Below are 23,748 nucleotides of genomic sequence, written 5' to 3'. Positions count from 1 at the left end.
TATTTCATTTTTAAAAAACTGGATTTCTTTCAGATGTTTTAAGTGTAATCTCGTCGCTATGCAGCCAAACTGGTTGCCACTACACAATCCTTCTAGTTTTTTCCTCCTGTTTCCTGTTTCTAATTGCGCCACAGAAATGACACCAACCAATCATTCTTCACTTCCTTCCGCTGGAGGACCAATCAGAGCCGTCCACGAGGTTCAGTTCTGAGGAGGCGGTCTTTCGCAAAGATGGACAGGAGGAACACGCAATTATATATCGGAACTCTCCGAAACGCGTTGACAATTTGAGATCAGGAGCCAATCATAGACGGGCATAGGAGGGGATTTGGTGTCAGAGTTCTTCATTGTAACTGACACGTGATTGTGCAGTAGTTCCAGGTAGTAACGTCTTATTGCTGGAGGTGAGTAAAAGGAGATGAAAGATAATGTTAATGTTTGAAATTAGGGGGAACACTAACTCTATTGGGTAGCTGTAAAATAAAAGGCAAAAGGGTGACTTAAAAAGACTGCACAGCACGCCCTAGTCTTTTTTTTTTGCATCTTTATGCGATTCTTACTCTCGGGGGTCTAAGGATCTTGTCAGTTTGGGTGTCAGATGGCCCCGACCTCCCTCTAAGTAACAGTTTTTTTTGTTTCGTTTTGGTTTTCTAATGTTCTCTATATAGTTTTTTTTTCCTGAATCGACATCGATAAATTCAGCTGAGAAAAAAAAACTGTTTTTTTTTTCTATCGTTAATACAAACGTGAAGTACAAGACGATCTCTTGTTTCCTGAGTAAATCATACGTGCCGGTGTTCGCAGCTGAATTTAGTTCGGGTGTGGGGAATGTGATCTTAAATATTTAGTGCAAACGCACATGGGCCTTAAGCAGACGCTCACTAGCAGTATTTCGACCTCGATATGGTAGAGCAGGTTCGAATTTAGCTTCGTGGGCGGCACGGCGCGGGAGTTGGCATTGCTGCTTCATTGGTTAGTTTTTAGGCTGGGGGACCTTCTGTGTGGAGTTTGCGTGCTCTGATTGGGCTTGTTTGGGTTTTGTCCCTGTATATCCTTGTATATGCCCTGCGATGGACTGCCGTCCTGGCTGGGGTGTAGTCCCGCCTTGCGCTCTGGGCTTCCGGGACAGGCAGCGTGTTCATGGGGCTTTGAGCAAGGGACTCCGCCGAGAATGAATGGCATCGACTTCGACTTGTGTCCTGGCTGCGAATGACGGTGCATAAAGTTAGAGAATGGAAATCTTAGAAAAAAAAAACAAAGAAACTGTGCTGAGAGGGGTCTTGGAAGAGTAGTCCGTGATGATGTGGTGTTGCTGTTACTTCTATGAATATAAATTAAAAAAAACACTTTGTAGAAATTAGCTGTTCACCACATGACTTATCTTCCCGTTTCTACCCATCTGTCGGGAGGGCGATGTTAAACAGGGCTAACATCATTTTCCATACAAAACGATTGATCCAAAGGAAATGTTCAAACGCCGGAAATTTCCCCCGAGGTGACTTTTCCTGTCGTGCTTGCTTGAGCCAGACGTGTTTTAACTGTCCTGGGAGAAATGAAACCAAAACACATTTTGGTATGTCAGAACAGGTGCTCGGGTTTTTTTTTTCTTTTTTTTCTTCTTAACCGTTACCATTTCGCGGGAGTTGCTCAACAAGGAGAGACCATTTTATGAAGTTTTTATTCAAGCGTCCAAATTAAGGCCGCATTACCAGAATGCGAAGGCAGTGTTTAAAATATTTCGGTAGTCGCTTTCAATATTACGGGAAGGACATTTGCTGTCCTGTTTTGGGCGTTTCCTACACTGGGAGCCGTATCATAAAGACCTTTTCTTCGTCAGTCAGTGCATTGCTAAATTTGGCTTCAAGGTAACGTAGGCACAAAAGGTTTTGCATATGGCCTGTTTTGTTTGCTGCCAGTTTCTTGTTTTAAACTTTTATGGGACCCAGTGCTGCTGTTTTTGCATACCTTTCCCCCGGTCTTAATTTTTTTCCTCTTAATCATAGTACTATTTTAAAGTGTGTCGATGCAGTTACAATTGTAATTTCCATTCATAACATGGTTTTCTGTTTTGATATTGCGTACTTTAGTGAGAGAGAAATTGAAAGTGTAATTCAAATGTCAGTTAGCCTAAGAGCTCTGGGTGTCATCTATAGCTTTCCTGGCCAGTTAATATTGGGCTATTGACCGATTGGCATGTGTACCTCAACTTGTCTTCTTTAAAACCTTCATTATATTATTTTCATCCTAGGGAATGCCCTCTTTTTGCTTTTCCCTGTCGCCTGATTTAGAGTGCAGGAAAACAGCTGTGTTTTGAGATAGGGTTACAGCACATGAGAAACAAGAGAAACCCAATGACTGATTCCCAGCCGCTGTTTTCTTCGAATGTGTGCATTTCTGTGGATGGCGGCTGATGTGATGTGTCTGAGAGAGGTCGTTCTGGACCGTAAGAAAGAAAGGCTTTGTCATTTTATTTTGGTGCTCTAGTAGTCGATTTAATGGAATCAAGTGTTACTTGGTTAGTGATATTTAAACAAATAGAATATTTTTCAGTGTAATTCCTGTTTTTGTCATCCGTCCTTTGTCCATCTTTTTAATTACAAAGTTGATTTAGGAGGTACTGATGGTTGGTGTTCTTGTATTCTAGGTCTGCAACTGGCTTTAATTTCCTTTTCTCCTATCATTTTTTTCCCCATATGTTTGTTGGAAATGTGGACACACATACAAAATTTAAGTAGAAACAAATACAGTACCTTTGCTGGTGGAAACCGCACAGGTGGGTTATTCTTGTACTGAATATACTTGCAATATTTCATTTTATAAATGCATTTACCTTTTGCTTTGTTACATTGAGAGATCCAAGGCAGCCTTTATTGTTTGACTAGTGTTTTTGAACATGTTTTTTTTTTAAAGGAAATAGGCTTGTGTCTGATATGCAGGGTGTACTGCGCAGCTGTTAAAAGCCCTCAGATAAAAAAAAAATTCAGAAAAAGCAGCTTTCCTGCCTGTGCCATATTTATGGAGGGTGATGACCATGAACCATTGAGGATCTTAAAGCAGGGCCTTCTTAAGTTTAACCACAGCTTACTAAAATACATAGGGAAGTTGAGATGGTTAAAACATGACATAACAGTTTTGGGCTTGTTTCTGTTTATAGTTGTATGCAGAGCTCTGTTCGACAGCTGCAGTCCCAGAAGCCTTTTCTCTAGTGGCTTGCCTGCCTCAGGCTGTTTGTTTTTGCACTGAGATGGTAAAAGGGACTGATTCAAACTGTAATTCTGCTCAGGGGAATTCATGATAGAACAGTTATTAAGTAGCAGGCAGGAGTATCTGCTGATTTGAATACATTTTAATTACATTTTAAGTTATTAATTTAAATCTCTGAGAATTTAATGGGATGAGGGACTACTACAGTATGTATAGCCTGTATGCTTTGGGCATAGAGTCTGTTGGAATTCTGCAGGAAGGATATGGTACCATTCTTCCCTAAGAAAGTCATTCAACTGACAACTGGTTGATGGTGATATAAAACGCTATCCCGGGCATCATGTGAAAATCAGACATCATTCCCAAATCCCATAAGGGTCAACTGGGTTCAGATCTGGTGACTGAATAGGTCAGGAAGTATTGAAAACAGCAGCGTCATGCTCACCAAACCAGTGGGCAACCACATGCTCTGTGGATGATAATGATCCCATCCTGGAAGATGCTCCTCCAGGCAGGAAAGAATGGGATGAAGATGATCACCTTGCACAATTGCGTAGCGGTTAGCATTGATTTTGCCTTCTACGGGAAGGAGTTCACCCTGACCATGCCAAGAAAATGTGCTCCACAACATTACAGACCCACCTGGTACTCAGGGTTGTAGAGTTCTTTAGTTTGGTGCCACACGTGAACATTTCTGTTTGTTGAGAGCATCATGAAGCATAATATAACTGACCATATGTTATTTCTCCACTGCTTGGTGGTCTATTTCCTGTGCTCTATGAACGCTAGACTTACAAACGTGCTGTCTGTGGGAACCTTGACAGATTATTTTTGATGAAACTGGCTGCTTGTACCACAGTTTGAAGACTGTACTGCTGCTTTTCAGTCAGTTGACCTGGGGTTACGTCAAAATCGTGGAATATGTTTTTACTGTCTTTGGTGCTCTTTTCTCATGTTTCTATCTCGGATCTCCATGCTGAGATCACCTTAGACACTCTTGCTCATGAAACATCAGCAGGTTGGGCTACATTGGTCTCTTAGGCTCCTGCCAAAGTGCTCGAGAATCGCCTCCTTTCAAAAGAACTGAGGTCATGAGAACATGCTTGCCATAATTATGGGCAACCAGGCCTGTCCAGGTTTTTTTAAACTTGACCCTAAGCATGCAAGGATGTTATTTGCTTTATTAACACTTGAGTCAAACTTATGTGGAAACCCTTGCTTTCTATATACTGAGTATATAACAACATCACATTTACCAAGGAATTTCCATTTTTTTAATCTCCACTACTTCCATCGATTTAATGCTTTGGAATCAAGTTGAACTAGGGCTGAACGTGATAAGGCTAATTGGGCTGTTGCAGGAGATTTTTTTCAGTGTAATGTATAAAATATTTTCATTATTATGCTAATACAGTTGCTATGATGATGTCTGGAAATCACTGGTTCTGAATGTGAAGTGGTGTTTGTGAAATGGTTTTTATGCAAATTGGAGCTCAGTTTAGGTTAGAAGAGACTTGCTTTCTCTGGAAGTAAGTCTCTTTCTGATAATGTTTCTTAATCATTCCATAGGCCTGTTTACCCTCAGTTGTACAGTTTTCTCTTTTTTTGTGTGTGCTATTCAGTCAACACATAGCTTATCTGAAAATACTGCATATTTCAGTTTTTTTAAGTAATACGGTTTTTAATTCACATTTTAATATTCTTAGGAGATTGTAAATTTACAGTATTTAGAGGGTAAAGGATAGCTATAGCATAATTGTCAATTTTGCATATGTTAATAAAATCCAAATGTACTTAAAAACTGCTTATAAAAATCACTAATTCTGAAATGCAGCTGAGCAAAGCGCAGTGTAGAAAATGCAGATTGTTTTGTCAGTAACATGGAATATTGTCTTGTTCTGCGAGCTTTTAGGTATGCTTCACTTTGCTGACAATTGCCTTAGCTTTTTCTTCAGCAATGCTTTTTTTTGCAGTTTCACTTGCGGAAAGGTCAAACTTTTGTAGGAAAGTTCAATTCTCCCTGGTTTCTAACAGAGTGCTCAAGATCTTGGCTTAGCCAGTTGCTGGGTTTGACTCAAATCGCATGGTGATGAAAAGATCTGTGGTCCTTTTATCACGCCTTCAACTCCAAATCCTTTACTCGCTTCTTCATTAATCACTTATTTTCCTTTGTACATAAGCCAAATGCAGGCAGTCACCCTGTTTGCCTCTAAGAGTTAATATTTTGCTGCTTTTTGATGAAGGGTCTTGTTGGGTTATTATAGCATGGTCCAATGTGTGGTGTCCTTATTCTGGATAATCTCACATCTGCAAGACAGATGGAACCTGACTTTAATCTCAGCCTACAGCTCTAAACTGTGGGCCTTCAGGCACTGTTGGTGTTGGGATTCATTCAGGATGTCCCTGAGAAGAATTTAAAGTACGTCCTTTGACTAGAAGAAAGATAAGAACCACTGATGCTGTGAGCTTAATTTTAAAATTAAATCATAATATGATGGATGCCATTTGTTGTTCTGGATGATAATTGCTTACATTTGTATAGTGCTTTTCTGGACACTCCACTCAAAGCGCTTTACAGGTAATGGGGACTCCCCTCCACCACCACCAAGTGCATCCCCACCTGGATGATGCGACTGCAGCCATAGTGCGCCAGAACGCTCATCCCACACCAGCTTTCAGTGGACTTCTGGAATAAAATGCATGGGTTCTGAAGCAGCAAGGAACCTGTTGGTGTCTCAAAATGTTTTTTATTTTCGGCCGCACGATAGCAGGTTATCGTTAAAATAATAGAAACCTTGGTGTTACTTTTAACTCTTTTCATTTGAAGAAACTTAGTCAAGTTTCTTTATTCCACTTGCTAAGTATTGATCGATAGATCTTCGCACTGGCTTTCTGATGCTTTTTAACTTTAATTTATCAAGTTTAAAATACTGTAATGCCTTATCTACCAGTGTATGTACTAGAGTCTTCAGTATGTGTGTGGTACTGCACAGTATGTTTAGTTAGCATTGCCATTATGTGCAGATTGGATTGGCTCCCTATGTAATTCAGAGTGGAGCTTATGGTCATTCTAATTATTCGATTGTGACAATGTGTGTGGTCTAGCTCCAGATTATTTTAAGGATTTGTTAAATGAGTAAAGTCTAATTTGTAATCTGAGATCTGCTGATTCAGGCCTTGTTGTGCTGCTGAAGACTATGATCCACACAACCGAAGATAGAGCCTCTTCGTACTCAGCCCCAGGCGTGCGGAACTCGTTACCTAAACCTTACAGAAACCGTCTACGTTCTTTTTAAACGCAAAAGGCCTCATGTTTTCATCCCAGTTTTTGTAAACACTTAATAGATGATAAAACATGCACTGTTGGTTCTTGTAACACAGTTATTAATTCAATAGAAAAGTCAGTGACATTAGACTGTCACCACCAAATATTTTGGCTGCTGGTGGCATTGTTTGTTGTGAAGATGTGGCCCAATGAAAGCATTAAATTGTTGGTGAGAACACAAACAAGATAGTTGTGTAGCTGCCTGGCTGTTGTAATTGCAGTGAGAGCAGGTCTGTGTGCTTAGATCGTAATCTCATTGGGCTTTAATCTCATTAGGAAAACAGGCTGAGGCTGCAGATCCCAGGGACTGTGTTGTCATGGTGACCAGAGGTAGTGGGGGGCCTGGGATAACATTTTCTGTGTACCAACCAACACCAGCCTTTTCTTCCTGTGAGTGGGGAGGGTGGTGATGTGACTGTTTTTGTAAAGATTTTTTTAGGAGGAGGGGCCTTGGGGGGATTGAATGCAGCACCCGAAATTGTGAGGAGCCAAGAACTCTATGGCTGCGATTCGGTATCCATTCTTAGATCAGACCGTGTGCCAGGATCCGTCTCTCTGCTCGGGTGTGTTCCCTCACTCCGCCCTCCGTCATGGCTTCTCTCCCTCCCTTTCCACAGACTATGGAGCTCAAGTGGAGGCTGTGCATGTTACTGCTGGCCCTAGGCTGGACTTCTACCCTGGTCCAGGCCGACAGCGAGGATACAGACATCGATGTGGAGGACGATCTCGATGTAGCTGGGGAGGAGGAAGAGGAGCCGAAGCAGGCCAGCCCCCCTTCTGCTCCCAAGGTGAGTTAGCCGAGGAGAGGTGGGGGAATCCAGTCAGTCACCCAGTCAGTAGGAGCAGCTGTAGTACAAACTGTTTTGTGACGACGCAGCTTTGTGATTTACAGTGAAAAGTTCAGTCTGTGAGCTACAGAGACCGTTCTTTGTTTGGTTTTACCATTATTACAGAACAGCGCTAACAGGGAACTCCTCAAATAGAGATTGATAGACTAGTTTGACAGAAATCACTCTTTGACTTTCCAGGCTTAGGGAGAACAACCCAAATTAACAATTCAGATCATTCAAGTTTCAGAACTGAATGTTTTAATTGAGCTGAAAACATCAATAATAGATGATATTGTTCCCAGACAATCTGAATTTCATAGTGAACAGACACCTCTTAAATCAAGAGATTTTGTTTTTACTCATTTATTCTTTTAATTGTTTTTTTTTTCTGGCACTTTTAATTAGGTTTTCAGTACACACAAGAAGAAATTTAAATGTATCATCATAAATGTGCATTCTTACATATACACTACTGAACTAACGCTTAATATCTATGACTTACTGGAGCCTAGGCTGTGAAGGTGGCTAGCTATGCTCTAGTACCTTTACTTGCTTCCCTCTTCGGAAGGGGATTGAAGAAGTGCCGTTTGAATAACGAGAATCATCTTTTCCCTTTTCTTTAGGTAACCTATGAGGCTCCTGTTGCAACCGGCGATTTCTACTTTGCTGAGTCCTTTGACAGAGGAACATTGGATGGGTGAGAATTATTGTGCTTTAATAACATTTAAGCCTGGGATCCGGTAAACAGTGGTGCTGTGTGGACAAAGGTAACACTTATGAAAGGTTTTAGCTGAGTTTCTGGGTAGTGGAAGAAACAATAGCACAAGGTTTATGAGGGTTATTTTGAAATCTATTCCGATATCAGACCAGCCTATCCTTTCCTCTAAGAAGATGTCACTTGAGGCAGCTCTGATTGTATGTTACTTTAATATTACTTAATTATTTAATATTACTTGGTTCTCCTGGTCCTCTCTATAGGACCGTTATATCGTACTGTACTTATTGAACTGAAAAGATCTCGTGCAGAATTATGAAAAAGAAACACCTTACACATTTCATATTATAATAACCAGACATAAATAAATGGTGTACTTTAAGTAACATTCCTCCCAATTAGAATGGGAGTATCAAATAGCTGTTACTTCTAGAGTTTCAGGTATTTGAATATTTGGCATCCAGTATGAATGATATATATTTTTAAAATGTATTAGTGGAAATCAGATTTGTAGTACACTGTGGAAGATAAAGGAGTAATGCTGCAGTTTCAGCAGTGCTATCTGGCAGACCTGAAAGTTATAACAAGCAACTGGCAATTGTGCGCAAATGTCATTTTTAATACATGTATACATATATTGCATCTTTTCAGCATGGATTAAACCATTAACTGTTCATATATATATATAAACACATCTTTCATGGTTCAGTGTACTGCAAAATTGCATCTTAAACATAATTATAGCATTGAAAGAAACCTGTTATTATTTTACTTTTGAGTCATTAGTGAGTAATTTAAGATGTTGAAGGTCAAGCCTGATGAGAATGAAATACCCAAAACAACCATTATACTCTGCTTATTAAGATGATAATACCTTTTGTTCTTTCTCACACTAACTGTAACTGCATCCTCAGCATTTGCCTGAAGGATCCAAAAACTATGCAACTTATAGTACTCTGAGGCCTGAAGATGCTGTTTTTTGACACATCATTTTTAAACTGTGATGCAGCATCAGGTTTATCAGGCGTCAGTATACTCTTCTCTGAGACTGCCATCTTCCCTTCTGTAGCATACAATACTTTATTGGCCTATAGCAGACCTATGAAATGTGCCCACCTCCCTGTTAGTCATTACTGCGCTGATAAACTTTAGTAGCATTAGTTTTCACTCGTTTCGTACCTAAAAATATTAAGCAAGTGTTTATTTTTAACTTGGTTTTGAATACAGGTATGAACTGCCAATAAAATACACCTTGAAGATCCAGTTTCTACACCGAGAAAAACACATGTCCTCATTTGTTATTAATTTAGCAGGCAGGCAAAAGGTTATTATTAAATTTAATATCATGGTAATGTTTGTTTTTTAAGCAGATAAATCCGTTAATCTTCTGTTTAAAGAATGGAATGTCTCGTCTGTGCTTCTGATCGTGAGAGAAGTAAAAAATATTGCTGAGCTCAGTATGTCTGTACCCTTGATTAAAATGAACGTTATCTTATCCTTTCAGGTGGATTTTGTCAAAAGCTAAGAAGGAGGGTATTGATGAAGAAATTGCAAAGTACGATGGTAAGACTTTGGTGATAATTTGCTTTGCTATGCAAAAGAGTCCTTTTCCTTAAGTAACACACTATAAGAGAAGTGTGTGTTAATGTGCTGTTACCTTACATAGGGCGGTCTGTCATCATGAAAGGATTTTCTAACTTGCGTTTTGTTACCTTATAGATACAATTAATTTTTTTTCTGTCTCATTTCTCATAAAATTGTCATGCTCTCATGTTGGTCTGTTTTATTTAATAAATTAGGTGTATTCCTTTTTAAAGGGATAGGAAGATGGTAAAGAAGCAGTTCACTCTCTTGCTCATCACATTCTTTGCTGTTAAATGAATCTTCATGACCATGCTAGCTTATTCTTTAGAGCCAAGTAGGTAATCAGACTTATGGGGAGAGTGTTCTGAGGTTGAAGAAAATGTTTCTTTTCAAAGGCCAATGGGAAGTGGAAGAAATGGTCGACTCCAAACTCCCTGGAGACAAAGGCCTCGTCCTGAAGTCTCGCGCCAAACACCACGCCATCTCTGCCAAACTCCTGAAGCCTTTCGTCTTTGACACCAAGCCCCTCATTGTTCAGTAAGTGGCCACCAAATAACCGGCAGTGGCACAGAATGGATAAGGCAGTTGTATTTCTCAGTGTCTTTATCAAGTATACCCGTGTATTTGATATTTAATCAGTAACCTCATTTTCCACTGGCACAAGCTAGTTGTGAAGTTTGCATGATACGGTTCTAGTGGCCGTATTGTTGAGCCGAGCCGAAACCAAGCAGTAAAACTGCAGCCTTACAACCCGTGTGGCAGGGTTACAGCTCAGTGCTAATGACTTTCGTCATCATGTTATTTGATTCAGCTTAAACAGAAGACAGTGGAGTCTAATAGTGTTGCAGAGTCGGAAAAGAGCCCAGCGCCAGTCTGAACAGATTCCAGTATTCAATAAGGCATGGTATCTTCAATCTGAAATGAAATAAATGTAATAAGCTTGTATTAAGTCAGAATTACCAGTAATGGACATAGGCTGAGATGAGAGTCAGTACCACCAAAAAAAAAAGTCTGTTGTTTTCAGACCAAACGTAATTCTGCTAAGATGCAGATTGGTGCTCTTTCCAAGAAGCCTCTTCTACAGATGTCAGCGTACACTGTTTGGGATGTCATGGACCACAGCTTGGGTAGTGCAGTGACCCTTCAGCTCCTTCAGGCAGTCCAATAAGAACTGATAATTTTATTATCAGTTTGTGTTGAGAGCTTGCACCTTATTACACTGCTGTAGAGGTACCCTGCTGCCTTTAACAAGCCTGCTAATGGAGATGTGGGGAGGAAATGCAAAAGAATGGAATGAAAGCAACTAGACTGTGCTGTATTTTTTTTATCTGAACAGAGGAAATAAAACTATGTACATTAAGGAAAACCATACTTGATATACCTTAACCTTTAATATTTTTTAATTTTCTTTTTGTATTGGCGCTATGGAATTTATCGGCAACTGGACTTCAAGGGACTTTAAATCAGTCATGTTGTATTTATTTTGCTTGCAGGTGCTTTTCAACGATTTGAACAATTGGTGCTTTGGTAATTTAACCCCTGATGAATGAGATCTTTTTCTTCCTCTCCTTTCCCAGGTATGAGGTAAATTTCCAGACTGGAATTGACTGTGGTGGGGCTTATGTGAAACTCCTTTCCCAAACACCTGATCTGAACTTGGTGAGTACTTGTGAAGTACATATGTTCTGCTACCTTCCAAACCATTCTTATTTCCAGTGAGCCTTCTCAAAAAGGCAAGGACTCAAAGCATTGAATGCTCTCTTTATTCTTCATAAAGTCCTAAAACGAACTGCAGGTATGTAACAATTTCTGTGATGCACAACATGAGATCTTTATTCTGAGGGGATTGAACATTCGTTTAGAAAAAAAGCTTTGACAGTTGTTTAAGGTGTTATGAGTAAAACCCTATTGAACCTCTTCAGTGCTGTATGTGCATTACAAAATTCGATCCTGCACTTCCCACACTTTAATAAATCTAATCTAACAGGCTGCAGTATGTTAAGCTTTTTTTTTTTAAAGAGCTCAACCTCTGTGAGTTTGTATAATGGTAACAGAAACTGTTGTCTATTTAGATGTTAGTTCTGCATCTTAGTATGCTATTTTCTCTGCCTTAAAATAATCTTCTGTAAATTTGGTCAAAGTGCATACATTAATCAAAGTGCACTAGTGTCCAGCATTAACGGTACACTAGTGAGACAGACATTACATCCACCAATACTGGCAGTAGCTCATCTGTAACATGCTTCCCCAAGTTTTCTGTTGGTCCTGTGGGGTAACACTGCTGTAAGTGCCCATCAGTGCCCTTGAAGGAGCTCAAACATGTTGTGGATTGAATCCCATGAGTGAGACAGTAATGCATAAGATACTGCACAGGCAGATTGTGTTGCTGCCGTTTCATGTTTTTAAGTCATTTGTAGCAGTACGGTCGCAAAAATAGCTGTTGGTGAGCAGCACCAATGAAACTACTGTATTTATACTTAGAAAGTAAGTTTACATCTGATTTTAATAGCCAACTGTAGAGTATGTGCAAAGCACTAGTTTCATTAGCTTAAAAAACATGTAACAGGGCAAATGCTTAGTGGTGGATGGTTGTTACCTGCAAAACTTTGGGGCTTCAGCTCCTCTTTATCATAGATCTGTGGTTACAAGTTAGCTTGAAAGAAAAAAACCCAAGAAAAATCTTCTTCCTTAAATACAAATAGGAGGTTTCTCTCATTTGGATAACAGACTAGAGTGACAAGCTCTATAATTCAGTTTATATTATAGCGTGCACTGAAATGTTAACAGCTGCAAGAAATCAGCATTTGCATATAAATGTTTGTCCAATGTGTAATTTGTTTTTTTTTTAAATGTCTGTATACAGGATCAGTTTGTGGATAAGACCCCATACACCATTATGTTTGGGCCTGACAAATGTGGAGAGGACTACAAGCTGCACTTCATCTTCCGCCACAAGAACCCCAAATCAGGAGAGTATGAGGAGAAGCATGCCAAGAAACCTGATGCAGACCTCCGCACCTACTACACTGATAAGAAGACCCACCTTTACACCCTGGGTATGGCTTTTCATACCTGCTCTTAGAATGAGTGAAGTAATCCAGCTCGTGCAATTTTGTGTTTGTTGCGTGAAAGGTTTCTCGTAGTGCACACATGTAGAATGTAGAAAAGTCCATTACTGAAAGATAGTTGTCCCTGGGTCTGCCTCCCCTTCGGAGCCACTGTGTGGTGTACAGACCACTGCCTAAGTTCACAGTATGAGTCTTATTGACTGTAGCTTTTGTTGCAGTGTTGCAAGATTCAGTATTTGTGTCGGCTTTGTCTAGTGCTGAACCCAGACAACGGCTTTGAGATCCTCATCGACCAGACAGTCGTAAATAGTGGGAATCTCCTGAATGACGTGAGCCCTGCAGTCAACCCCCCTGCCGAGATTGAAGATCCTGATGACAGGAAGCCTGAAGACTGGGATGAGAGGCCCAAGATCCCAGACCCTGATGCAGTCAAGCCTGAGGACTGGTGAGTACCCTTTAGCCCAGGGTGGACATGGGGGGACATTTTTGCCAAATTGGCTTAAAGTATGGAAGAAAGCAAAATTGATAGGGGAGTTTTTCTTTTATATCCGTAAGAGTATTTTTGAATAGGATTTTTTTCCTTTTACTGTAAGTAGTCATTAGTACAGTTTCATTTGTCTCCCTTCTTTCTAAAATACTGAATTTTCCATTCCTTTGAAGATGGCATACTTGGCATTTATGAAGTGAAAACCCCTCATTTATCTGAGCAGGAAAAGAAAAAGTACTTGATTTAAGACTCGGGTAATCTGCTTCATTCATATGATGCTCGGGTTTTTCTAATAAATTGTTTGCCTATCCGTAATGCTAGTGATCAGAATTAATAGGAAATTAATCTTGTCTGTGCTGCAAGTGGGCTTTTGTATTGATCGGTTTGCTCCTGCAGGGATGAAGATGCTCCAGCAAAGATCCCGGATGAAGAAGCTACAAAACCAGAGGGCTGGTTAGATGATGAACCAGAATATGTCTCAGACCCTGATGCAATCAAGCCTGAGGACTGGTAACTGTTTTTCTAATAGGTGCTTCTGCAATACAATGAGCTAGAAGCTAGGGATACATGTATAATTCTTCTATAGTGAAAATTTGGCATGCTGTGTCTGGCGATTGTTGAATTATGATAATCAGTCATGCCAATTGTTTTAATTTAGGGGATATTTTTTCCATCCAAAGGTAAAAACCCTAAACACCAGTTTAAAATACCAAATAAATTCTGCTTACAAAAAGGAAATAAACATTTCTTCAGATATGAAGAAGAGCCCTTTATCCCTAAACTTGCCCATCTATTGAGGGTTTCAGCTGCCAACTACTTTGCCCAGATTGCTAGAGCTTTGCTCTGTAGTTGTTAACCTGGGGTGTACGCATCACCAGGGGATTAGAGATTGCTCTTTCCAAGGTAAATTACTTCAAATAACCGTTTGAAGTAAGAGGGAAATTTCAGACAAACCTGACATTGTCCTGAAGTGGCATCCACCTAGAAAGCTGAGGTTTGACACCCCTGTTCGTACAAAGTGCCATGGCATCATTCATGAATAAGTAGTCAGGATGTTGGTTTACCTTCTCATTCAAAGGACACGCTTTCCGTAGCACAGCACGACATTGGTTTGGAAAATCTGGTCCAATTACGGCAGCAAATTGGGTTTCCTTAGAAAACCAGTCTTGCTTAGTCTCTGAGATCTGATCAAATCGGACTACGAAGTTGTGATGCTGCTGCCATATATTGTGGCATTACTCCAGTGGTATCTGGTTGAATAAACATTAACTGCAATCCTCACATTAGCGATTTATTAGGGACATCTTTCTTTGTTCTGCTGGGCATTTTATTAATGTTTTAAATAGAATACAAAAGGTCTTATTTTGTCTTCAATGAAATACTGTGTGTTATGATAAGGGCATCATAAGTTGATGTTTCCCTCTATATCGCTTTATTTAACTATTTGCCACTCTCAGTGTCTAACAAAACCATAGTTTGGTTTGTTCCTAATACACCACTACTGGTAACTTTATCCTGGTGGACACCGGAAGGTCCTAGTTAGTTTTCAAGTGAAGAGCCTTTGAAAGAAATGACCTATTAATGATGCTTCCTCTTTGTTTTAGGGATGAGGATATGGATGGTGAATGGGAAGCTCCTCAGATCCCCAACCCTAAATGTGAAACTGCCCCTGGCTGTGGTGTTTGGCAGAGACCCGTGATTGACAATCCCAACTACAAGGGCAAGTGGAAGGCGCCCATGATCGACAACCCTAATTACCAGGTAACGTGCCGGGAAAAAAGGGACATATCTGATAACTATACGTCTTTAAAAAAAAAACAAGGCAAGGATCTGTCTTTTTCTAAAGGAAAAATGACCTCAAAGGGATGCAAACTGAATTTCCCTTAATCGTGGTCTTGTCCATCGTGTCATCTTCGCCTCTAGGGAGTGTGGAAACCTAGGAAAATCCCCAACCCCGATTTCTTTGAAGATCTGCACCCCTTCCGCATGACGCCCTTCAGTGCTGTTGGGCTGGAGCTCTGGTCCATGTCCTCGGACATCTTCTTCGATAACTTCATGATCTCCTCGGACCGCGCCGTGGCGGATCAGTGGGCCAACGATGGCTGGGGGCTGAAGAAAGCCGCCGAGGGAGCTGCAGAGGTGAGCACCCCTTCAGGATCGATGGCCTGGAATGTACTCTGCCGTCGGTCTTTGATCCCTGCTTAAGGCTCTTCCTGGTGAGAAATAAAGATGTGCAGCTTCCGGGGCTAGAGGGGGCTAAATAAAATCATTGACTAGTCAGGAAATTGGGATTATGCTCTACTCAGCATAGTAGCCATCCATAAATTAGAGTGGGAACTCTATTCAAGTAGTTATAGACCCAGTAAGTTTATTACATGTAAGGTAATAGAAGCTTATAATTAGCTAGAGGGTCATCTATATGAAAATAATATGCTAGGAAAACCTAAGTCAGCATAGATTTACAAAAGGTAGGTGTTGCCTAATCAACTTGTTTGATATGGTGTATTTATATATTAGAAGGCTTTTGATCACATTCCTCATAAATGATTAATTGTCAAATGGCTGTTGTAGGTATTCAGGGAATTGAATGTTTGATTTTAGAATTGTTTGATTAAAAATAAAGGATACAACTAGGGGTGAATTCTGTGATGTGATGTAATTAGTGGAGTACCACAGCGATCTATATTAGGACCTCTGTTCTTTATTCCAGAATCTAGATCAGCGATATACTGTAAATTATTAAACTAAGGATTTGAAAACACTGTAAATGAAATTTAAAAAAAAGTTTGATCAAATTCAAAACTGGACTATATACAGAAGCAATTAAAAAGCAGAAACCTAATATATCGGGCAAAATTTAAATCAAGGGATGTTAATGCTAAAATTATACAACACTAGTAATTGGTTTCTTTAAAAAATGGCAATTAACTACTATCAGTTAAACTACCAGATGGTTTCCTCTTGTTTGTAAACACTTTAAATCTGTTAAGCAGCACATTTACTAACACATTTTCTGGTAGAAATTTTATTGCTCAGGTTTTTGGTTTGGCAGCTGTCATTCTCTACAAAGATGCACATGTTACTGTTTAAATGGATTGGTGGAATAGAGATCTTGACAGAGTACTGTCAAGCTCATATTAATGTAGTAGTTCCATTGTTGGAAAGCATTGTAGATTGGAAAGGATTAGCCGTACTTTGGCTGCCTTTCATGAAATTCCTACAACACAAATGCCTTGTTAACTCAAGGTGAATTCCTAGAATTTTCTTCATGCCTATCTTAAAGGCCCATCGTCTGTGTTTTTCTTTCTGTTGCTAGAACTAGTGAAAGTGTTTGAGTTGTTTTTAAAAGATCTATTTAGGTTGTCTGTTTGGCTTCAGAGAACCTAATAAGAAAATAAATTTACTGAAGATACTCGTTTTTAAATTATGATTTAGCAACATTCAAGCTCAACATGTTTTCCTTTTTATCTGAGCCTTGCAGATTATTGCAAATGTTCATTTCATAATTGCATATCTATCTTGTTTTATAAACTTCTTTTACATAGGGAAGACAAAGAAATTAGATTGTTGAAACAATTTGCTTAGCTTGTATTACAAGTTTACATTTGAGGTATTTAGGAAAAAATGCTATTGATATGCTTAGAATACACAGCTGCGCTGTTCACATAATGCTCAGCCACAGGAATGTGGACACAGCTGTTTCAGGTCTTTCAACCTCTGCATCAGACATTCCAGGGCTTCCTGTGTACTTGTTAAAAAGGAAGGCCAACAAGCTAAACAATCTCGATAACTAAGGTTAATCATAGGAAGCCTGTTGTATCCAATTCCTTCTGTTGGAATTGTCTGTGTCAGTGTTCATAGACAGACCAGCTCAATAGATAGTCCAAACCCTAGGAGTCACACTCTTACACTTATAATAAGTGTACATTTTCATGTAACTAAGGAGTACTATTAAAACAAAGAACAAGTACAGGTAACTCTGGCTACTGCCATTTTCTTACCTTTTAATGTTGGGTTCAGTGTACCCTTTGGAGAGAGCTGCTTAAACACTGTTGGTCTTTCCTCCCATAGCCTGGTCTGGTGGGTCAGATGATGTCCGCAGCGGAAGAGAGACCCTGGCTCTGGGTGATCTACATCCTCACGGTGGCCCTGCCTGTCTTCCTCGTGGTTGTCTTCTGCTGTTCTGGAAAGGTGGGCTGTGTTGCATGGCAGTCGGCTGTCGGACACCGAGAGTCTGACACTGTCCCCACGAGCACTTTTGAGTCTTGGATACTGCATTTCATTGTACTTTTCTGTTGATGGCTTTCCAAAACCCTGGGCATCTCAAGATTTGTGTAGCAAAACTGCACATGGATTGTGCCTGGTAACAGTTTCCGTGTTCTTCAATTTTTGTACTTATTTAGAATGGATTATTCTTTTATCTGTCAACAGCAAATCAGAATGTAAAATGCATTTGTACTAAAGTGAGAGTGCAGACATTGGGTTCTAAGAAGTGAGATTAGGAACTATTCATCTTTAATAAAATTAAATCTATAACCGTGCGAAAAGCTACCAAATTCCAATTGTGAATTTCTGTGGGAAATATCTGAAACTGTTATTAGCAGAATCGTACTGAGATATTGTCTTCCCTCTCGCCTAGAAAAAGCCATCTGCTGCAGAATACAAAAAAACGGATGAGCCCCAGCCTGATGTGAAGGACGAGCAGGAGGAGGAAGAAAAGGAAGATGGTGAGGAGGAAGAAAAGGAAGATGGTGAGGAGGAAGAAAAGGAAGATGAGGAGAAACCAGGTAAGACTATTTTCAAAATCTAGCTGTTGCTGCTGATATTAAATAGATTTTTTTCTTCACTTATTCAGTTGTAAGATAGCTTATGTCTTAAAGTAAAAACTAAACACTCGGTTGAAAACTTTCCTGGCTAATAATAATCCAGCCTTTTGCTTAATTATTAAAGTGATGGTCAGAACAAAGAATACAAGACCTGTTCATTCATCTTTGGGCTTTAGTCTCGATTCACACTTGGTATATATATTGAAAATGTGTTCTAGGTCACCTGGGGTGTAGCAGTGAATCTTGGCAGCTTTGTGGAAAATATCAGCTGTGTTGTGCAACAGCTGGCTTTGAACCAGATATGTTATAGGCCTAAGAGTTGTTATTGTTTTAACAGTTATTTGTTTTAATATACTCATTTTTAAAGTGAATATAAATTGGTATATGCAAGACCTTCCATTATTTTTGCTGCTTTATTTGAATGAACTTTAGTTGCAAATGGTCCTACACAGGCAGGTATTACATTTGACAGCTGTTTCCACCTTGTTTGGCATTTCATTACATTTTGTAGATGCCGATATCTTTCCACTATTTATTTCCCAATAACATTTACTAGTATCATTGTGTTCCATGTTTTTGAGTAATTTGAGTTTCAGTTATTTAGCCTGAAGGCCAGGTATGGGCTTGTTCCCCAGTCCAGGGTGTGATTGAACGTGTGTTTGCCTCTTCACAACAGAGGAGAAGAAGAGTGATGGAGAAGAGGGTGCAGGGGAGCACAGCCAGGAGGAAGAAGAGGAAGGGGAAGAACGTGATGCTGATAAAACTGCCAAGGTAGCTGAGGAACTTCTCAAAAATGAGTTTTGCTTTTTCTTGTTGTTTTTAACATATTATGATGAGTTCCAAAAGAAGGTCAAAGACACTGTGAGATCAACAAACTAATTTCCCCATTATTATTGAATTCCAGACTTCTGTCCAGGTACCAGGATGGTATTCTAATTTAACTTTCTGTTGTGCACAGCCCTCTGATTTTTAAGTACTCTTAAAGGCAGTTCTCAAACAGAAAAGTATTCTGGGTCTGCTGTCGCCAATCGAAAAAGTACTGCATTCATGCCTGGAGATTGGGGTTGTCATAGTGAATAAACTAAAAAGGGACTGTAAGGTCAGCTATCCTTGGGGTCTAGACAGATCTTTGTATTTCATCATGACATGATCCTGGTAGTTCTGGAGGAATGCAGGGGATCAAAGCTGGGTCTTTATTTCTGATCATCTAACTCACTGCAGTGGCAGCTTGCAACAGCTGGTAAGGGGAAGGAGATTTTTTTTAAACTCCATGTGCAATTACATGGTGAAGTAGAATAGCCCATTGTATTTAGTTCTGTGAGTAAATGTTGAGCCTTATGAATTTCTTTTTCCTAGAAAAAAGAGGATGTCCTGAGACAGTCTCCCAGAAACAGAAAACCCAGAAAAGACTGATGGACACCCTGGTTCATGCAGCTCCCGGGGAGCCTTCTGCTACCACAACTCTGGACTATCTCACAGCAGCAACAAAACAGCAGCAACATGTTTTTAAGAGTGAAACAATCATGACCATGAACTGTGGCAATGATTAATGATAAAGTAGAGACTGGCTGTACAAAAACTATTTCATTCCTTATAATGCAGCTGACACTAGCCTTGGGACCCAACACAACTGCCATTTCACCCATAGCTTTTAAGAACAGACAGTATTGATTTGTGCTTTAATGAACACTACAATTACATTTTTTGTATTGGATGAAAGTCAAGCCAACAGATAATACCAAACCCCTGCACTAGGTTTCACATCTTAAGTTCCCCTGTTTGAGATGGATGAATCAATGAACACAGACTGGATTGTTTAACGTCTATTTAAAGGGGTGTTTCAGATAAAATACTGCATATATTGAACCTGAGAACAGGGTTTGATAGGTGAATTGAAATTGTGATCCGTTTTCTTTGTGTTGGATCAAGTGTTCATTCAGGTCTATATTTGTTAATTATAAGAGTCCATTAAGGATACTTCCTCTGTTAATTTTACAGTCCAGAACTTTCTGTGGTAAATGTGGTCTTCCTTCTACTGTTCAGAGGCCTGTGATGGCTCAGACTAAAGGGAGTTCAATTGGGGGCCCTTAGGTTAGAAAATGCTGCCTTGTCATTCAAGAAGGCCAGGATTTCTGAATGAGTTCCTGAATGTAATGTGAGAGGATGTTTTTTTTAATATATTACTTCTTGAGCATTTTTTTATTTTTTAATTTTCATTTCCATCATTGTTAGTATTAGAATATTTTTAGTTGGATAAAATGGAGGGACAGTATACAGTCTATAAAGGAAAATAAAGTTTTGCATTCCTTAGATGAAAAGTCAGTAACTGGTGAATTAAACGCTTACATGCTGATGTGAATAGATGTTAAACCCAAGCGTTCAAACCTCAAATCTGTATGAAGAGCATACACTTGATCTGGGAGTTTACAGGACTGTTCCGCCTCTGACATAAGGTACTACCCATTCCTACGTGAGTACATTGGTGCACATCCTGTGATCTCATTTCCTGGCTATAAAAGGTGCCAACACAGAAGTGCCTGGTTGCTTTCTGAGTTTCAGGCATCAAGCCTATTTAATCCTGCATTTATTCGTGATGATAAACGCAGAGAAGAATCTGAAATGTTATCCTAAACCCCCAACACTTTATTCTCCAGAACAAGGTCACAGTTGTCTCTTGGTATAAGGGCTGCAGATTTTAAAGGGCTTTCAGTGCTTGCTCCTGGCCAGCTACTAAACACTTTTTTTCTTCTGTCATGTCTTAACTGATTGCACTGACTTCAAAACTGAATAAAAGTTGCTCTTCTTATTTGCTGTATTACAAATGGAATTCCATTTTGTATACATTATGATAATGAATATTTTGATATTGGTTTTCCTGTAGGCAAAGTGCAGTATTTATTACTTTTAATGATGTTACTGATGAGCCATGATGTACTAACATCTACAGCATTCAGGGTATCAGCCTTTTGAATAGGAGGAGCAGGCCTTTACTTTGTACAGCTCGGGCTGCATTGCTGCATCTGATAATGGAAAGCTGTTTTGAAAAAGTCACGTTTTATTGAGAAATGGTCCAAAAATCTAAAATAAAAATACCAAGGATTGCTCTCCGTTTAATATTTATGGAATGCTAAACTTTGTTCTGGGGGAATTAACGGCTTGAAGAAATAACATTTTAAAGAGTTATGATTGGCACACATTGTTGGCATCATGTCATACGTCTGCTACTGTCCAAAGAAACCAATTATCCCACTGCACAAAAATAAAATAATTTGACATGAAGCGATGTAGGGGTGGCTGAAATTCTTTGGCTATTTTTCATTCCAAGTAGTTCTGAGAACCGATGGTGTTCACATGGAGATATTGAGAACATCAGTACCACCAGCTCTTCAACCGAAAGAGCTACAGACTAAAATCATTCTGACATGGTGTTTTGTTTCTTTCATTAATTTATTTTTAATAACCAAGTTCAGATCAATTTGATAGCCTAAGCTTTCTATTTCTCCGTCAACCTGTTTCTTTCCTTCCAAGTCAGTTTGATGGGCTTGGGAGAGTCCAGGCATATCTAAAAGTTATAAAAACATCTGGATTGGTGAAAAGCTCTAGGTAAAAAAACAAAACCAAGGTGAGGTTTCTCCCCCCCCCTTGTTCTAGAAATCTGGTTTCCTATTTTAAAGTGGTCATGTATTTCAGTTCCTATTTCTAAAGCCTAACCTTGATTCGTCCACTCTTTCATAGATGTGTGCTGTTCCTCACCGAGTTTCTGTGGAATTATGGAATGTCGGTTACCAGTTCCTAACACATTAATCATGCACCAAATAGAATAATAGATGGAATTTTGAGATAAAATATTGTACAATAAATTTGAGTTTGGGCTATTACCATTTTGTTTTTGTCTCCACAAAATTCATAATTTCTTCAGAGTTGATGTCTTTTTTTATTATTTGGTGGGACACTTAAATGCAGTTGTATAAATGGATCTGTGGAATGTTTTGCAGAGAAATAAAACATTGATGGATGCGGTTTGTTTCATTTGTTTGAAAGATGGGGCTCCTCATTACTACGGTATTCTTTTTTTTTCTCTGGAGCCTTTGTTGACATGAATTCTAGAATCAAGGATTTTTTTCGATTGAAAGACGTTCTCTTTCAAGGCCAGTGCTATCTCTGTTTTAGTATGGCAGGTGTCTACTAACTACTAAACAGGAAGAGGAAGTACAAAATTCTCACTCTGAATACATATTGGCAACTTATAGTGTATGTCAAGTGGTAGTTGAGAGAGTAAATGAATAAATCCTTTTTCTTAATTCTTTTATGTTTTGTATATTTTAATGGTGTTGAAACCTAAGGGTTAATGTTAATTTCTAGGGCTCCACAAAAAAATAGATCTTTATTATGTTCAGTGCCTTAAGTAAGGTCCAGATTAAATTGATTGATCTACCCACCTTAAATTAGAGACTTATTCTTAGTGGCATCTGTGTGTACCAGAAGGCCCTCAATGCTTAACAAAACTGGTGCCTAGAAGTAAATAAACAGTAGCAATGAGAGGGTCTGGTTTCTTTTAAAACTGCAGGACGAGCTGGAGTACCAACCTAACCCTAAATAGACTATCTACAAACGTAATTAGAAAGTTATAATGAAAAAATGTAAACAAAGACCTTTAACCTGTTTTGTGGGGAAGGTATGAAAAACATTTTTCTTTGTAAAGGGACAATTGAGTCACTAGCACTCCAGTTTCTAACTGCCACATGAGGTGAACCGATTTCAACAAATTTGAATTGCATAATGATTTTATATAATTTCAGGTCATGTTAGGGCATCCCTAAAGCAGAGAATGAGTCAGATCTTTTTTGTGATTTCCCAGCATTAATGAAGTGGGATTGATGTGAAAGGCTTTCATTGTGGTGCCCGTGCTAGTGCAGGCACATGACATTTAAAAATGCCAAGCTGCCTTGTCATGGTTTTGTACTTTTGAAGAGCAGCCTTTGCAAAACAACTCATGAAGTATATTACTGTGTGTGACTGCATGCGATTATAAGAAAGGGGAGCAGAGAACGTCAGTTTAACATATACATTTTGAACATGACACCATTGCCACAGTTACGCGCCTCTTTACAGAAGTGATCTATTGTAAATACTCCAGCAAATAATACATTGTTTGAAAAAGTGCTTCTCTTAGAGAAAGAGACCCTTTCCATCCAGCACTTAAGTGTAGTACCTACCTTGGTAACATCTTTGCAGGTAATTTCATTGGTGATACAGCAATTCCACTCTAAAGCTCATAAGGAGAAGTGAGAAATCGCTTCACCAGTTGAATAAAGGGGAGCTGTAAATAGGTCAAATTGGATAAACCCAAAGAGAAGCAGCCATGATATTGGGATTACCCTGACCCCCTTACTCTCATGAATAGTGCCTTAGGGTCTTTAGTAAGTCTGTTATTGTTCTACTTTAAAGTTGGCACTTTTCCGTAGCATAGTGTCCTGAGTTACCATCCCCTGGCAATAGTTTTGTAAATTCTGGCCAAATGGTAGAGTGTCCCCTACTGGTCACCCAGCACCACTAATAGTAATAGCAACCTGGTTTTTCCTTGGAGTCCTTCCACCATTGACTAGGCTTAGGTTTGCTTAGCTTCTGAGGTCTTGCAGTTGGTAATACAACTGTCAATTAAGACGGCACAGTCCCATGGGTATCCTTATGCAGGTACCAAGAGGCTTG

At 39.4% G+C, this 23,748-nt stretch overlaps 1 protein-coding gene across 3 annotated transcripts; it reads left to right on the top strand.

The window, feature by feature from the left end:
* Positions 1 to 277: 277 nt before the first annotated feature.
* Positions 278 to 22,055, top strand: canx (calnexin). 3 transcript variants are annotated; one of them, XM_088604520.1, is made up of 16 exons: positions 2,386 to 2,443; positions 2,736 to 2,773; positions 7,147 to 7,317; positions 7,983 to 8,056; positions 9,579 to 9,637; positions 10,054 to 10,195; positions 11,236 to 11,317; positions 12,522 to 12,714; positions 12,982 to 13,171; positions 13,610 to 13,723; positions 14,818 to 14,974; positions 15,137 to 15,352; positions 17,285 to 17,404; positions 17,853 to 18,000; positions 18,716 to 18,810; positions 19,396 to 22,055. In XM_088604520.1, exons 1-16 carry the CDS (start codon positions 2,401 to 2,403, stop codon positions 19,450 to 19,452), a joined length of 1,899 nt encoding a protein of 632 aa, XP_088460646.1. In that variant the 5' UTR covers positions 2,386 to 2,400; the 3' UTR covers positions 19,453 to 22,055. The 3 variants fall into 3 exon arrangements, with proteins under 3 accessions (XP_088460648.1, XP_088460646.1, XP_088460645.1); XM_088604519.1 differs by having other exon boundaries at positions 2,733 to 2,773; XM_088604522.1 differs by lacking the exons at positions 2,386 to 2,443; positions 2,736 to 2,773 and adding an exon at positions 278 to 404.
* Positions 22,056 to 23,748: the final 1,693 nt, after the last annotated feature.

The sequence above is a fragment of the Lepisosteus platostomus genome, chromosome 13, assembly GCF_059453375.1.
Source record: "Lepisosteus platostomus isolate fLepPlt1 chromosome 13, fLepPlt1.hap1, whole genome shotgun sequence".
Classification (NCBI taxonomy): Eukaryota; Metazoa; Chordata; class Actinopteri; order Semionotiformes; family Lepisosteidae; genus Lepisosteus; species Lepisosteus platostomus.
This window is presented reverse-complemented; position numbering and strand designations above follow the sequence as displayed.

Coding starts and splice junctions, on each gene's coding strand:
- canx (XM_088604519.1), top strand. CDS start 2,401: ATGGCGGCTGATGTGATGTGTCTGAGAGAGGTCGTTCTGGACC. Junction 8,057..9,578: donor GACAGAGGAACATTGGATGG/GTGAGAATTATT, acceptor TTATCCTTTCAG/GTGGATTTTGTCAAAAGCTA. Junction 13,724..14,817: donor GCAATCAAGCCTGAGGACTG/GTAACTGTTTTT, acceptor TCTTTGTTTTAG/GGATGAGGATATGGATGGTG.